This window comes from Megascapheus bottae, chromosome 18 (assembly GCF_031878675.1).
Source record: "Megascapheus bottae isolate mThoBot1 chromosome 18, mThoBot2.hap1, whole genome shotgun sequence".
NCBI classification, from domain to species: Eukaryota; Metazoa; Chordata; class Mammalia; order Rodentia; family Geomyidae; genus Megascapheus; species Megascapheus bottae.
The window spans coordinates 19,358,317-19,372,778 of NC_143526.1; the positions used below are offsets into that span (position 1 = coordinate 19,358,317).

Below are 14,462 nucleotides of genomic sequence, written 5' to 3' on the forward strand. Positions count from 1 at the left end.
CTAGGTACTTTGAATGTTCTTTGTTTCACGTTTGATAGTTTCATATATTCCCCTTTTATATATTGTCTGTTTATGTCTCTTGGCATAGTATTTGTTTTGATTGGAGCTATGTTTTATGTGAATTATCTTGGCAGTCTTTTGTAGCTGGATGCTTATGATAACTTGAGTTTGGGGAGAAAAGTTCAGATGCTGTTGCAACAGGCGAAACATGTATGGAGAAAAAGAAAGTTTCATACCTAAAGGGAAGACATGGATTTGAAAACTTGAATGCATTCTAAAATGACTTTAGAGTGAGCGAGTTAGGAAAAGGTAACATTATTAAAAATCCAAGGAACAATATGGAAATGATTCAGTTTGGGGTATATAGGAATGAGCTTATTTTGGGTAGACTAAGAGTGAGGAAGATCAAGTTGAGGAAGGGATGGGGATGAGGAGATTGTGTCTAGTGCCTTAGCTGAAAAGTAAAGAATTAGGAACATCTATCTGATTTTTTTTTGTGGGTCATGTGACTTGAACTCTGGGCCTGGGCATTGTCCTTAAGCTCTTTGGCTCAACACTATCACTCTGTCCCTTGAGCTACAGAGCCACTTCCAATTTTCTACTGGTTAATTTGAGATAAGAATCTCATGTGCTTTAGTGAGACTGGGCTGTCTTTGAGCCAAGAGATCCTCTGATGTCAGCCTCCTAAGTAGTTAGGATTACAGGTGTGAGCCCCCATACCCAGCAAGTTGACTGAATTTCTGAAGGAGCCATTTGAGAGCAGGGACAGGGATTATGAGGAACTAACTAGAGTAGCAGAAGAACATTCTTGCCAAGAAAAGCAGGAATTAAAAAAGACCTCTGGAAAATATAACACTTGTGGGAAGCAACAACTTTTTTTTCTTAAGCAGTGCTATTAAGATACGGTTCACCAGAGAATTCAGTGGTATTTAGTATAATTCAGAGAGTTGGGCTACCATCATCATGCTGATCAATTTTAGATCCTTGGTCATATGGGTGTTGGTTGTATTGTACTTTAATAGTATGTGTAATATTCTATATCTTTAGGTTCCTGACAAATATCTTTTCAGGAATCACTACCATGAAAGGAAACTTTGCCCCTATTATCAGTCACTTGCCATTTCTTCTTGATCCCTAAGCAATCACTTACATATTTTTAAAAATCTCCTTAAACTCGCCTCTTCTGTATGTTTCCTATAAATGGGATTGTACAATAGGTGGCCTTTTGTATCTGGCTTGTTTCATTGTTCCACTGTTTCCTTACACATAAGTATGTATCAATATGTCATTCCTTTTTATGGCTGACTAGTGTTCCATTGTTTGAGTATGCCACATTTTATTATTTTTTTCCAGTCCATTTTTATTATATGGACATTTGGATTGTTTCCACCTTTTGATTGCTTTGAATAATTTTTCTGAACATCTAGGTACAACAATTTATTATTATTATTATTATTTTTATTGTGATTAATAGAAGGGTTATATTATATTCATCAGATAGAAGGTGCATAACTTCACAAACATTGATACCCTTTCTTATGACATGGTCCCCATTTCCCTCCTACCCTCCCCCCGCTTATCTTGATTTTCCCCTTTCCTATCCAATTTCAAATAACCAATTGAGCACATATAAAATATATCAGATAACAGGGTGAAATATAACAATGTGAGATAACCAAGGGATGGCAAAAGAGATGAGAGATAACATAGTACGTTAAAGACAACAATCACTCAGATGGCTTTTGTTTCCTTATCCTGGCGGTCCTTACATTTAGTGTCGTACTATTTGGCCTAATGTCTAGATTTTGTTCTATTGTAAATCTCTGCTAGGAGGGAGGCTATTGGGCCTATGTTCCTTTGAGACTGGCTTACTTCACTTAATATGATTTTTTTTAAGTCTTTCTATTTTCTTTCAAATGGGGCGATGTCATTCTTTCTGACAGGAGCATAGAATTCCATTGTGTATAAATACCACATTTTGTTGATCCACTCATCAACTGAGGGACATCTGGGTTGGTTCCATGTCTTTGCTATGGTAATAGTGTTACAATGAACATCATTGTGCTAGTATGCCCTTGTTTCTGGATGGTTGGGTAAATGCCAAGTAGTGGAATTACTGGGTCATAGGGGAGCTCCATGTTTTGAGGAACTGCCATACTGCTTTCCATAGTGGTTGGAGTTTGCACTCCCACCAACAGTGTAGTAGTGATCCCTCCTGGCCACATCCCCTCCAGCATCTGTTGTTATTAGTTTTCTTGATCCTGGCCATTCTAATTGGAGTGAGGTGGAATCTTAGAGTTGTTTTGATTTGCATTTCGTTTATGACCAGAGATGTTGAGCATTTCTTCATGTGTCTATAGGCCATTTTTGTTTCTTCTTCATTGAAGACTCTCTTTAGGTCTTTGGTCCATCTTTTAATGGGATGGTTGTTACTTTGGAGATTAGTTTTGGAGTGATTCAATTTTTTTTAGTTGTTGATATATTTTAGATATGAGGCCTTTGTTTATTGTATGGTTAGTGAAGAACTTCTCCCATTCTGTAGGCTTCCTAATTAATTTACTAGCTATGTCTTTTGCCATACAAAAGCTCTGTAGTTTAATGCAGTCCCACTTATCCAGCCTTTCCTCTGATTTGTTGTGTTTCTTGGTCCTTATTGAGAAATTTTCGACCTGTGCCAAGGATTTTATTATTATTAATTAATTAATTAATTATTTTTTTTTTTTTGCCAGTCCTGGGCTTGAGCTCAGGGCCTGAACACTGTCCTTGGACTTTCTCAAGGCTAGAGCTCTACCACTTGAGCCTCAGCACCATTCCGGCTTTTTTCTATGTATGTGGTACCAAGGAATCAACCCGGGTCTTCATGCATGTTAGGCAAGCACTCTACCACTAGGCCAAACTCCCGGCCCCTTATTATTATTTTTAAAAATGTTCTTTGGTTGTGGAACTTGGTCTCTGGGCTTGGGCACCGTTATTAAGCTCTTTAGAACATGGCTAACACTCTACCACTTGAGCCACAGTGCCACTTCCCACTTTATTTTTGAATTAGAATACATCTCTAATATAAAATGGTTTCATTGTGATATATCTACACTTGCACAAAGCATACATTGAACTAATTCACTCCCTGCACCATATTTCCATTCATCATTTCTGTCATCTCTACTTTTTCAAACAGTATTTGGTAGCATGTAGTCTTTATGTATATAGATAATTTTCTTCTTTCCCTTCATTATCCTCTCTTTCCGTTCAGCTGATCACTTCCTGGATAGTCTCACTTTTACATTGTATCCCATCACTTTTACTGTTATCATCATCATCATCATCATCATCATCATCATTTTCATTTTAGATGTATGCTTCACAAATTCGTGGGAACAGGTGGTATTTAGCTTTTCCAGCTTAGCTGAAGTTACACACTTTGTATTGACATTTGCAGTTTTCTGGTTGTATACCTAGGAATGGAATTTGCTGGGTAATATGGTAATTTAAAAAGTAGTAATAATGGCTTTCTTTCAGTTGATAGACTGTATAATTTATGTTTTTCATTTTCAATTGTTGCAAAATTTCCAAATTTTTCATAGTAAATACATTTTATTAGAAAAGGACAAGAAACTTTGCTTTAATAAAATCATGGAATTTAAAAAGTACAGGTCACCTGAAGAGTTATAGATGTGTATTAGAACATAAAACAAAATCAGTTTATTTAATGGAATTGAGTTCAACAGTTAGCATCTAATTTGTGCCTGTAACAAAGTTTATAATTCTCCAAAAATAACCACTCTGGATTTGTAATATTTTAAACAGCAAATAAAAGTGAATGCTGAATGCTAATGGCTCATACCTGAAGTCCTAGGTACTCAGGAGGGTTAGATCAGGAAGATTGTGGTTTGGAGCTAGACTAGGAGGTAAGTCTGTGACTCCATATCCGGTAATTTAGCAAGATACATGGCTGTTGGCATGACTTAGTGGCAGAATGCCATCTGTGAACAAGCTGAGCAACAGTATGAACCTCTGAGCCTCTAAGTTTAAGCCCTGCTACAAGAAAGGAAGAAGGAAAGAAAGAAAAGTAGAAGGAAGAAAGGAAGGAAAGAAAGAAGAGAGGGAAGAAAGGAAGTTAGGACGGGGAGGTAGGGAGAGAGAGAAAGAGAAGGAAAGATAAAAGAAAGAATAAAGGAAAAAATGAAAGGTAGAGAGAATTACAGAAAGAAAATGACATGTGGTTGTGCTAGTGAGGCTCCTCCCCCTCTCGCCTTCCTTGTCTTGTCTTACTTCCTTTGCCAGTCCTGGGGCTTGAACTCTGGGCCTGGGCACTGTCCCTGAACTTCTTTGGCTCAAGGCTAGAGCTCTATAACTTTAGCCACAGCACCTTTTTTTCTGAGTAGTTTACTGGAGATAAGAGTCTCACAGACTGTCCTGCCTGTGCTGGCTTCGAACCACAATCCTCAGATATCAGCTTCCTGAATAGCAAAGATTACAGCATGATTTTCTGGCATTCAGCTAAGAAGAAACTTTCTAAGACTCATTGTAGGCCATACATAATACTAGTATTTTTGGAATTTTAAATTACCCTCAACTTAATGGAGATAGAATACTTTAAATCATCATTATTTTGTATGTTTTATCTTTTAAAAAATCTTTATTGAAAAGGTGATGAACAGGAGGATTAGGTTACATAAGTAATGATTACATTTGTTTTTAAACAGTGATACCTCATCCTTCATTTAATATAATTTTTTTTGTTTGCTTTTTTTGAGATGGAGTCTCACTGCATAGATTATATTGACTTGAACTCAAGATTCTCCTGTATCAGTCTCCTAAATTCTGGGATTAAACCAGTATGATTATACCAGCTTTTTACATTTATTTTCTTTTTTCTTTTAAACTTAATTTTATTTTTAAAGTAAAATATTTTAGTTTTATTTTTATTGTTATTATAAAATTGATGAAAGAGGGGTGAAAAATCAGGGAATGAATACAGTTCTTTTTGAACAGTGACAGTCTTTTCTTAGCTCTGTTTTTCCCTTCTATACCCATCCAAAGTTGTATAGTTCATTTTCAACATAGTGTCTAGTGAGTACCACTGCTGCATTTATTCACCCTTTGTTTAAACCTAATTTTAATAAAAAATGTATTTTTTTAAGCAAGATCTCTTATGTAACCCATATTCCACCCTTTAAAGCTCTTTATATACCTGGACTGGCTGTGAACTCTAGATCCTCTTGCCTTCTGAGTATTTGGATTCCAGCTATGTATCAAAGCTTAACTTGGGTCATGGGTCATATACGATGTTCAGTTTTTTTGTCCCCCCCCACAATAAAGTCTTACTGTATATCAACCTGGCTTGGAACTTTTTTTTTTTGCCAGTCCTGGGGCTTGAACTCAGGGCCTGAACACTGTCCTTGGGCTTTCTCAAAATTAGCACTCTACCATTTGAGCCACAGCACCACTTCCAGCTTTTTTTGTGTAGGTGGTCCTGAGGAATGGAACCTGGGCCTTTGTGTATGCTAGGCAAGCACTCTATGACTAGGCCAAACTCTCAGCAAGCCCTGGAGTATTTTATTTTTTAAGGTTAACCCCATCCCCCCCCCTTTTTTTTTAAAATGATTTTGAAACAGTGTCTCCCAAAGCAGCCCAGGCTGGCCTTGAATTCAAGATTCCCTTTCTAGTTCTAAGATTATAGGCTTGTGCTACCATGCTTGACTGAATTTTGTGTGTGTGTGTGTGTGTGTGTGTGTGTGAGTGTGAGTTATGGGGCTTGAACTCAGGTCTTAGGAGCTGTCTGTGAGCTTTTTCCTCTGAAGGCTAGCATTCTAGCTTTTGAGCCACAGTGCCACTTTTTTTTTTTTTTTTTTTTTTGTGGTTAACTGGAGATGAGAGTCTCTTGGACTTTCCTGCCTTGGCTACCTTTGAACCACAATCATGAGATCACCACCTCCTGAGTGATTAGGATAAAAGGCATGAGGCACCAGGTACCAGGTGCAGAAAATGTTTTGAATTCAATTAGGAATGGGTGTTAGTAGCATCTATAATCATAACTACTTGGGAAAGTGAGATTGGAAGAATTACAGTTGGTCAGATTAGGCTGCATAGGTCATAAAACCCTTTATAAACAGAGAGCTGGGTGTGGCAACAAGTTCCTGTTATCCTAGATACAGCAGATAGCTTAAAATAGGTGGATAATACCTCAGGCAAATGATTTAGGGAAAAATATAAGATACTGTCTAAAAAATAATGCGCTCAAGGGACTGGAGACATGGCTCACATGGTAAAACATCTGCTTACTAAAGCATGAGGCTCTGAAGCCAACCTCTAGTACAATAATAACAACAACAACAATAGTAAAACAGGTAATAATAGTGTTGAAGGCATGGCTCAGACATAGAGTGCCTGCTTAGCCAGTCTTGCACCATTAGTTCAAATCCAGTACTGCCAAAATAAAGCAAGTAAAGCAATACTTACTTCAATACCAACTTCATCAATTTTGTTTAATGAAGAACTCATTAAAGGTCTAACTTGTCAAAAGTGCCAAGAAATGATAAAATGATTGCAAACAGCAAATGTAAAAACCACAAGGATAGCCAGGCACTGATGGCTAATACCTGTAATCCTAGCCTCTTTGGAAGTCTGAGATCTGAGGGTCAAGGTTCAAAGCTAGTCCCAGCAGACAAATTTGAGTTTCTAATCTTCAATTAACCAGCAAAAAGCCACAAGTTGGGACATGGTTCAAGTGGTAAAGTACCAGCCTTGAGTGAAAAACTGAAGTAAGGATCCAAGGCCCTATTCAAACCCTAGTGCTAGCACTTAAATTAAAAATCAAAAAATAAAATACATGCTGGAGAAAAAATAGCTTAAAGTGATAAAAGATGCTAAACGCCACTTAAAAAGAAAGGTTCAAAATAAATTACACTCATTATTATTATTATTATTATTATTATTATATTGCAGGCTTGATCACAGGGCCTGGTTACTGTTGCTGAGCCTCTGTGAGCAAGGCTAGTACTCTTACGTGACCCACTGTTATACTTCCAGCTTTTTTGGGTAGTTCATTGGAGATGAGCTCACAGTCTTTTCTGCTCAAGATGGCTTTGAACTGTAATCCTCACATCTTAATGTCCTAATTAGTTCGGATTACAGGAATGAGCCACCAGCTAGCTCCCAGCTCAACTATTTTTAATTTACAAAAGGAAGTATAAAAATGTAAGAAGAAACAGTAAAACGAGTAATTATAAACTTTCAATGGCAACATATATTGATAAACTAAAAAATGGCAATTTGGCAAAAGCAATCAAAATCAAGATAGGATCAATGATATGGCTTAATGGAAGCAGTTAAAAATAAAAGTAGCTAGTCAAGAGTGTTAGTATATGCCTGTAATCCCAGCACTCAAGAGGCTATAGCAGGAGGATGGCACCTTCAAGGACAGATAGGGGTATAGAGTAAATATCAGCATGGTACATAGTTGAAACACTGTTAAACACTCAGAAAAATAAATAACTAAATGAAAGTAGTCACTGGAAACATGAGGGCACTCCTTGGTATACAGATATGCAAGTCTCGGAAATACTTGGTAAAACATTTTAAAAGACATGGAAATAATTAAATGAAATGATTTTAAAAGTCAAGATACAGAAATGGATACAGTGCCATGTGGGAATGGTTAGGAATACATATGAAAAGAGTACAAATCTGGATGGATCTATTAATAAGTAATACAATAGTAACTACCAAAAAAATACCAATGTCCTTGTCAATAGGCAAGGATAGGATGGAAATTTTTTTTTTTTTTTTTTTTTTTGCCAGTCCTGGGCTTGAGCTCAGGGCCTGAGCACTGTCCTTGGACTTTCTCAAGGCTAGAGCTCTACCACTTGAGCCTCAGCACCACTTCCGGCTTTTTTCTATGTATGTGGTACCGAGGAATCGAACCCGGGTCTTCATGCATGCTAGGCAAACACTTTAACCACTAGGCCAAACTCCCGGCCCAGGATGGAAATTTTTTTTTATTAAAGAATTTATTAACATTGATTTTTACATCATATTTTAGATGACAAATTTAAAAAACAAGTTCAAGAAGGGAATCTCTGTATACAATCACTAGGATTTATTTTTTAGAACTTAATCAAAATTAGGCTAAGGGTTTGTATGTCATAGAAACATATTAATTTATGAAATAAAACATGTCTATAGAGTCATAGGTTTTTATGTCTATATAGTTATGTTTATATTTCCATTACCATGTCCATAGCTAGGGTGGAAATTTTTTACTTTACTCTTTTGTACCATCTGAATGTCCAAAAAATACAGATACTTCCTTATAGAAACAGTAAATAGGGGCCAGGGATTTGGCCTAATGGTAAGCTGTATAGAATGAAGTTTCAGTTTTTGGCTTATATAATTCCTCATGGAACACTTTCTGTGTGATCTTCTGGACTAAGGGTATTAAGGTCAGTGACAGTGTAAGGTATAGTGTTGTTCTGAAAGTCATTCCTCAATCCGGAACTGAACAAAACGTGGTGGCTGAATCCTGGAGAAAGCTGTACCCTGCAGTCACTTAGTACTGGAGATTACCATGCAAAACAAATGTAGACCAAACTGCATGTCCAGAGGCTGAGAGTTTAGCATAGTGATAGAGTGTTTGCCTAGCATGCATGAAGACCTAGGTTCCATTCCTCAGTACCACATATGTAGAAAAAGCCAGAAGTAGTGCTGTGGCTCAAGCAGTAGAGCTCTAGCCTCGAGAAAGCTCAAGGACAGTGGTCAGGTGCTGATTTAAAGCCCCAAGACTGGTTAAAACAAAAAGAAAAAGAAAAAAGAAACAGTAGATAATCAAAGACTAAGATCCAAAATCAGACAAACCCAGTAAAAAACATCAACTTAAAAATTCCAAGTAAGGGCTGGGTATTGTGGCACATGCCTATAATCACAGCATTTTGAAACCAGAGGCAGGAGAATCATGAATCTCAAACAAACAAAAATGTAAGAAAGCAAATGCTGTATTTTGAGTTTACATTCATTTCTGCATCACATTTCGGTAGATTCACCTATGGGAGGAATACAGAGAAACAGCCAAAGATGCTGAATTAATTTTTTTCCCCCCTGCATCTTAAATTTATGAAAATTCATGAGCTGGACTGGGAATGTGGCTTGGTGGTAGAATGCTTGCCTAACATGCATAAAGCCCTGGGTTCAATTCCTCAGTACCACATAAGCAGAAAAAAACAGAAGTGGTGCTGTGGCTCAAGTGGCAGAGTGCTAGCCTTGAGCAAAGAAGCTCAGGTCCTGACTGGCAAAAAAACAAAAGCAAGCAAAACATTACAACAAAAACCACATGAGCTTGAAAAAACAACCACAATATCCAATCTCCAAATAAAGAGGAAAAAGTATCATGATTGTAGATTAGCATGACTGTTACATTTTTATAATATTTATACTTACTACAAATTCTTTGAAATTGATGTGCACTTACATCAATATATTAACTCACAAGAAAATGTCTTAACATTTCAGTTAAGTAACACTCAAAAGGTTTCCAAAGAAAGGAGATGCATAGTTTCTACAATAACAGTAAAAACAAAATTGTATGGGCACTACAAGTCCATCAGTGGTAGATCTCGTTCCCAGCCTGTGCAAGGCCCTAGGTTTGATCCCAGTACTACCAAAACATTTTTTTTGGGTCATGTTGTGGGACTTGAACTCTGGGCCTGGGCATTGTCCCTGAGCTCTTCAGCTTAAGGCCACATCTCTACCCCTTGAGCCACAGCACCATTTCTGGTTTTCTGGTGGTTAATTGGCCACAAGAGTCTCACAGACTTTCATGCCCAGGCCGGCTTTGAACTGATATCCTCAGGTCTCAGCCTCTGGAATATCTGGGATTACAGGCATGAGCCACCGCACCTGGCTTTTAATTACGAAAAGTCATAGATTGTGTTCATAATGCCTTTATTTCTGAATCAAATAGATATTTTTCAATTTTTTGCTAGTACTGATACCAAAATTCATTATGATTATTAATTCTCAACATTGGCAACTTGTCCATCCTATACAAGTGGTACTTAAAAAGTTGAACAGGGCTTGGGGGTATAGTTTATGGTGGAGTACTTGGCCTAGTAGTGCAAAAGGCCATGAAAGAGAAAAGGGAGGGGAAAGATGGAGAAAAAAAAGGGAAAGGAGGGGAGGGAGAGGATTTTATATTGAAAAAGAAAGACTTGACCTCCCTGTCCTCCCTCTCTTCCCTCTCTCTCCCTTTCTCACTCCCTCCTTCCCTTCCTGCTTTTCTTCCTTCTTTGTTTCTTTCTACTCTCTCTTTTCCTTTCCTTTCTTCCCCGTCTTGACAGAGTCTTATTATAGAGTTCCAACAAACCTTATAGTTCTGGTCTTTCAGTCTCCACAGTGCTGAGATTACATTTGTTGCAATGCTTGGTCCCTCCTCCTTTAAATTAAAACATGCTGCACATTTTTACCTAACCCTTTGAATCTGATCACTTCACTCTGTTTTCTTTCTTTTTTTTTTTTTTGTAGATTAAAAAAATGGTTAACTTTCTCTGGAACTGAAATATGCTCTACTCTTATTGCTATCTAGCCAGCCTAACTGTTGAAAGTTGTGAGGTGGTAATACAAATGAGAAGCTTTGTGACATAAGTTACTTAAAAATTGTTTCATTAACTTTTGTGTCTTATCATTTATTTTTGGAGAATTTCAGAAATAATGCTCTTCAAGAAAGCAGCCAACTCTTTTCAGAAGTATTATTTGTTAGCACTTGTATTGAATAGGATTTTCTTAAGAATTTCATATGCAGATGTTTCTTACATTATTTTGCTTCCTTATTTAAGTAATCTGAAATCTAAGTTTTATATCAAAGCTTGCTGATGTTTGCTAGCATTAGTTATTGTTCTAAAATGTCCCAAAGGTTATTAGCAGTAGTTTGAAGGAAGAGAAAAGGATTTTTAATTTATATTGAGGATTGTTTAGGTGTGGGTAAAAATATACAGTACGATTGGACTTAGTATTAGCTTTTTTTACAAAGTTCATTTGTTTACAGGTCTTTAGTAAGTACTATCATTGGATGGATATTTAAATTTTAATCTTTTTATATTTTCTGTGTTCATTTAAATAACTAAAAATAGATTAAAATATGTTCACATGCATTTTTGTGAGTAATTTTCATACTGGTGATAAGAAATCATACTATTTTTGTCTGTTTTTCTCTAGGCTAATTCCTTCCCTGAAATTGCTGTTTGGTTAGAAGTATGCCCTTTGCCTAATAGAAGATGATAATCTTGGAGAATGACCATGGAGAAGGGGATGAGTTCAGGAGAAGGTCTGCCTTCCAGATCATCTCAGCCCTCAGGTGTTAAAATAACAGCCAAAGAATTGGAAACAAAGCAGTCCTATAAAGAGAAACGAGGAGGCTTTGTGCTGGTACATGCAGGTAAGACCTTCATGGGTGAATTGGAAGCCAAAAATAATGATAATTTTTGCTTTTCTTGCTTTGAAGTACACTGAGAATTGCATTTCATATCAGACAGGACAGACATGAAACTGAAGAAGTTGTTTCCCATCTAGCTGGTGAGGAACCCCCCTCCTACCTCTCTAGTTGATAGATTTTATTAAATAATAATTTTTGTGTCTTCTTCTCTTTTCTTCCTCTATTATTTGACTCCACATAATGGATGCATTTAGATTATTGGTGTTAAAACCAAAGTAATTTTTTTTTGGCCAGTCCTGGATCTTGAATTCAGGGCCCGGGTGGCACTATTCCTGAGCCTCTGTGCTCAAGGCTAGCACACTCTACCACTTTGAGCCACACCACCACATCCAGCCTTCTCTGAGTAGTTTATTGGAGATAAGAGTTTCACGGACTTTTTTACCCGGGATGGCTTTGAACTGCGATCCTGATTTCAGCCTCCTGAGTAGCTAGGATTACAGACAGTGCCCAGCTCTCAACAGTATTCTTGGTGGATGCTTTCATTTTCTATCTTCCTAGAAACCTGTTGTTAATCCCTTCCATTTCATAGTTAGCCATTTCCTCTTTTTTTTTTTTTGCCAGTCCTGTTCTTGGTCTCAGGGCCTTGGATTTTCTCAAGGCTAGTGCTTTACCACTAGAGCCATAGCACCACTTCTGGCATTTTTCTATGTATGTGGTACGGAAGAATCAAACCCGGGTCTTTGTGCGTGCTAGGCAAGCATTCTACCACTAGGCCAAACTTGCGGCCTGCCATTTCCTCTTGAATTTAATTATTTTCAATTAATTTCAAAGTAGTTTTTTAGACCTTTTTTTTTAAATTAATTTTGTTGTCAAGATGATATACGAGAGGTTATAGTTACATGCCTAAGGTAATGAATACATGTCTTGTTGAGCATTGTTACTTCCTCTCCCATTTTTCTCGCACTTTTTCTCTCCACCAGTCCCCACTCCCCTAAGTTGTGAAGGTCATTTCCAACATATTGTCTTGTGATTATTGCTGTTGGTTTGACCTTTGTTATTTTGTTATTCTACTTCCCTTCCCCAAATCAGATAAGCATACATACGAGACATAGGATACCATAATGAAATACAGAAACAACAGGGGGTAAACCAAAGGAAAAAAATAAAAACAAAAGAAATAACTTCACATAGTATATTAGAAACAATGATTACAAAGAAATTTCCATACCTTGGAGTTCATTTCACTTAGGATCATCTTATTTGGTCATATGTACATAGCTACTGAGCTACTGTAATCCTCTTCTAGGACTATCTTATGCATACACTAATATTACAAATGAGGGAAACCATGCTCCTGGATTGGAAGAATTAATATGAAAATGGCAATCTTGCCCAGGACTATCTACGAATTCAATGCGATACCCATCAATATTCCAATGTCATTCTTTAAGGAAATAGAAGAAGCAATCCAAAATTTCATATGGAATAATAAAAGATCCCATAAGGCAAAAACAATTCTTACCAGAAAGAACAGCGCAGGAGGAATAGTAACCAAAACAGCTTGGTACTGGTACAAGAACAGGCCTGAGGACCAATAGAATAGAACTGAAGATCTAGAAATCAACCTGCAGATCTATGGCCACCTAATCTTTGATAAGAGAGCCAAAATAATAGAATGGAAGAAAGACAGCCTCTTCAACAAGTGGTGCTGGTAGAATTGGTTAAGCATCTTCAGAAAACTAAAGTTGGATCCTTCTATGTTACCCTGCACCAGGATTAATTCCAAATGGATCAAAGACCTTGAGGTAAAAGCAGATACCCTAAACACTTTACAAGAAGGAATAGGAGATACACTAAGTCTCCTTGGCATTTTCTTAATAAAGACCCAAAAATACAACAAATTGAAGAAAGTTTGGACAAATGGGACTGCAGAGCTTCTGTATGGCAAAGGACATAGCAAGTTAAATAGAAAGCCCACATAGTGGGAGATCTTCACTAATCATACAACAGACAAAGGCCTCATATCTAAAATATATCAACAGCTAAAACAAATTGACTCTCTCCAAAACTAATCTTCAAAGAAACAACTATCCCATCAAAAGATGGGCCAAAGACTTAAGGAGAGACTTCTCTGAAGAAGAAATAAGAATGGCCTATAGACACATGGAGAAATGCTCGACATCTCTGGCCATAAAATAAATGCAAATCAAAACAACTTTGAGATTCTACCTCACTCCAGATAGAATGATCAAGAACAAAAAATCTAATAACAACAGATGCTGGTGGGGATGTGGCCAGGATGCATGGCTAATATACTGTTGGTGGGAGTGTAAACTCATTCAACCACTATGGAAAGCAGTATGGTGATTCCTTAAAAGATTAAACATGGAGGTCTCATATGACCCAGCAATTCTACTCCTTAACATTTACCCAAATGTTGAAAAACAAGAACATACTAAAAGACACTATCATAACGATGCTCATTGCAGAACTATTTACCATAGCAAAGATATGGAACCAACCCAGATGCCCCTCAGTAGATGACTGGATTAAAAAGATTTGGTATTTATACACAATGGAATTCTATGTTGCCATCAGAAAGAATGACATCACCCCATTTGTAAGGAAATGGAAAGACTTGGAAAAAGTTATATTAAGTGAAGTAAGCCAGATCCAAAGGAACATAGACTCAATGGTTTGCCTCATTTGTAATAATTAGGACACAACCTAGGACTCTCCTAGCAGAGGATTACAATAGCGCAAAACCTAGATACATATAAGGTCATATAGGATGAGCGTTTTCTATGTAACTTGTAATGAGGAATTGAACTTGTGTGTTTGTGCTAGGCAAGCACTCTACCACTGGGCCAAACTCCCAGCCCACCCAACAGAATTCTATGCTTCCATAACTGTTATATTGTTTAGAATGATTCTTTTGAAAATCTTTCATTAACTTCATATTACAATATGGTCATCTGTGACTCATACAATCCTAGAAGCTAATTCAGCTTTGTAGGGATATAAAATTTTCTGAAGATCA

At 37.1% G+C, this 14,462-nt stretch overlaps 1 protein-coding gene across 4 annotated transcripts in view; it reads left to right on the plus strand.

Moving 5' to 3' along the window:
• Tasp1 (taspase 1) overlaps positions 1 to 14,462 on the plus strand; it is a 207,608-nt gene that overhangs the window by 6,981 nt on the left and 186,165 nt on the right. For all 4 annotated transcript variants that reach the window (XR_016538586.1, XM_090351979.1, XM_090351978.1 and 1 more), the window contains exon 2: positions 11,206 to 11,425. Coding sequence is in view for 3 of the 4 variants with exons in the window: in XM_090351979.1 (XP_090208105.1) it covers positions 11,281 to 11,425 (145 nt within the window). In the remaining variant the exon portion in view is untranslated. The remainder of the gene's footprint in view (positions 1 to 11,205; positions 11,426 to 14,462) is intronic.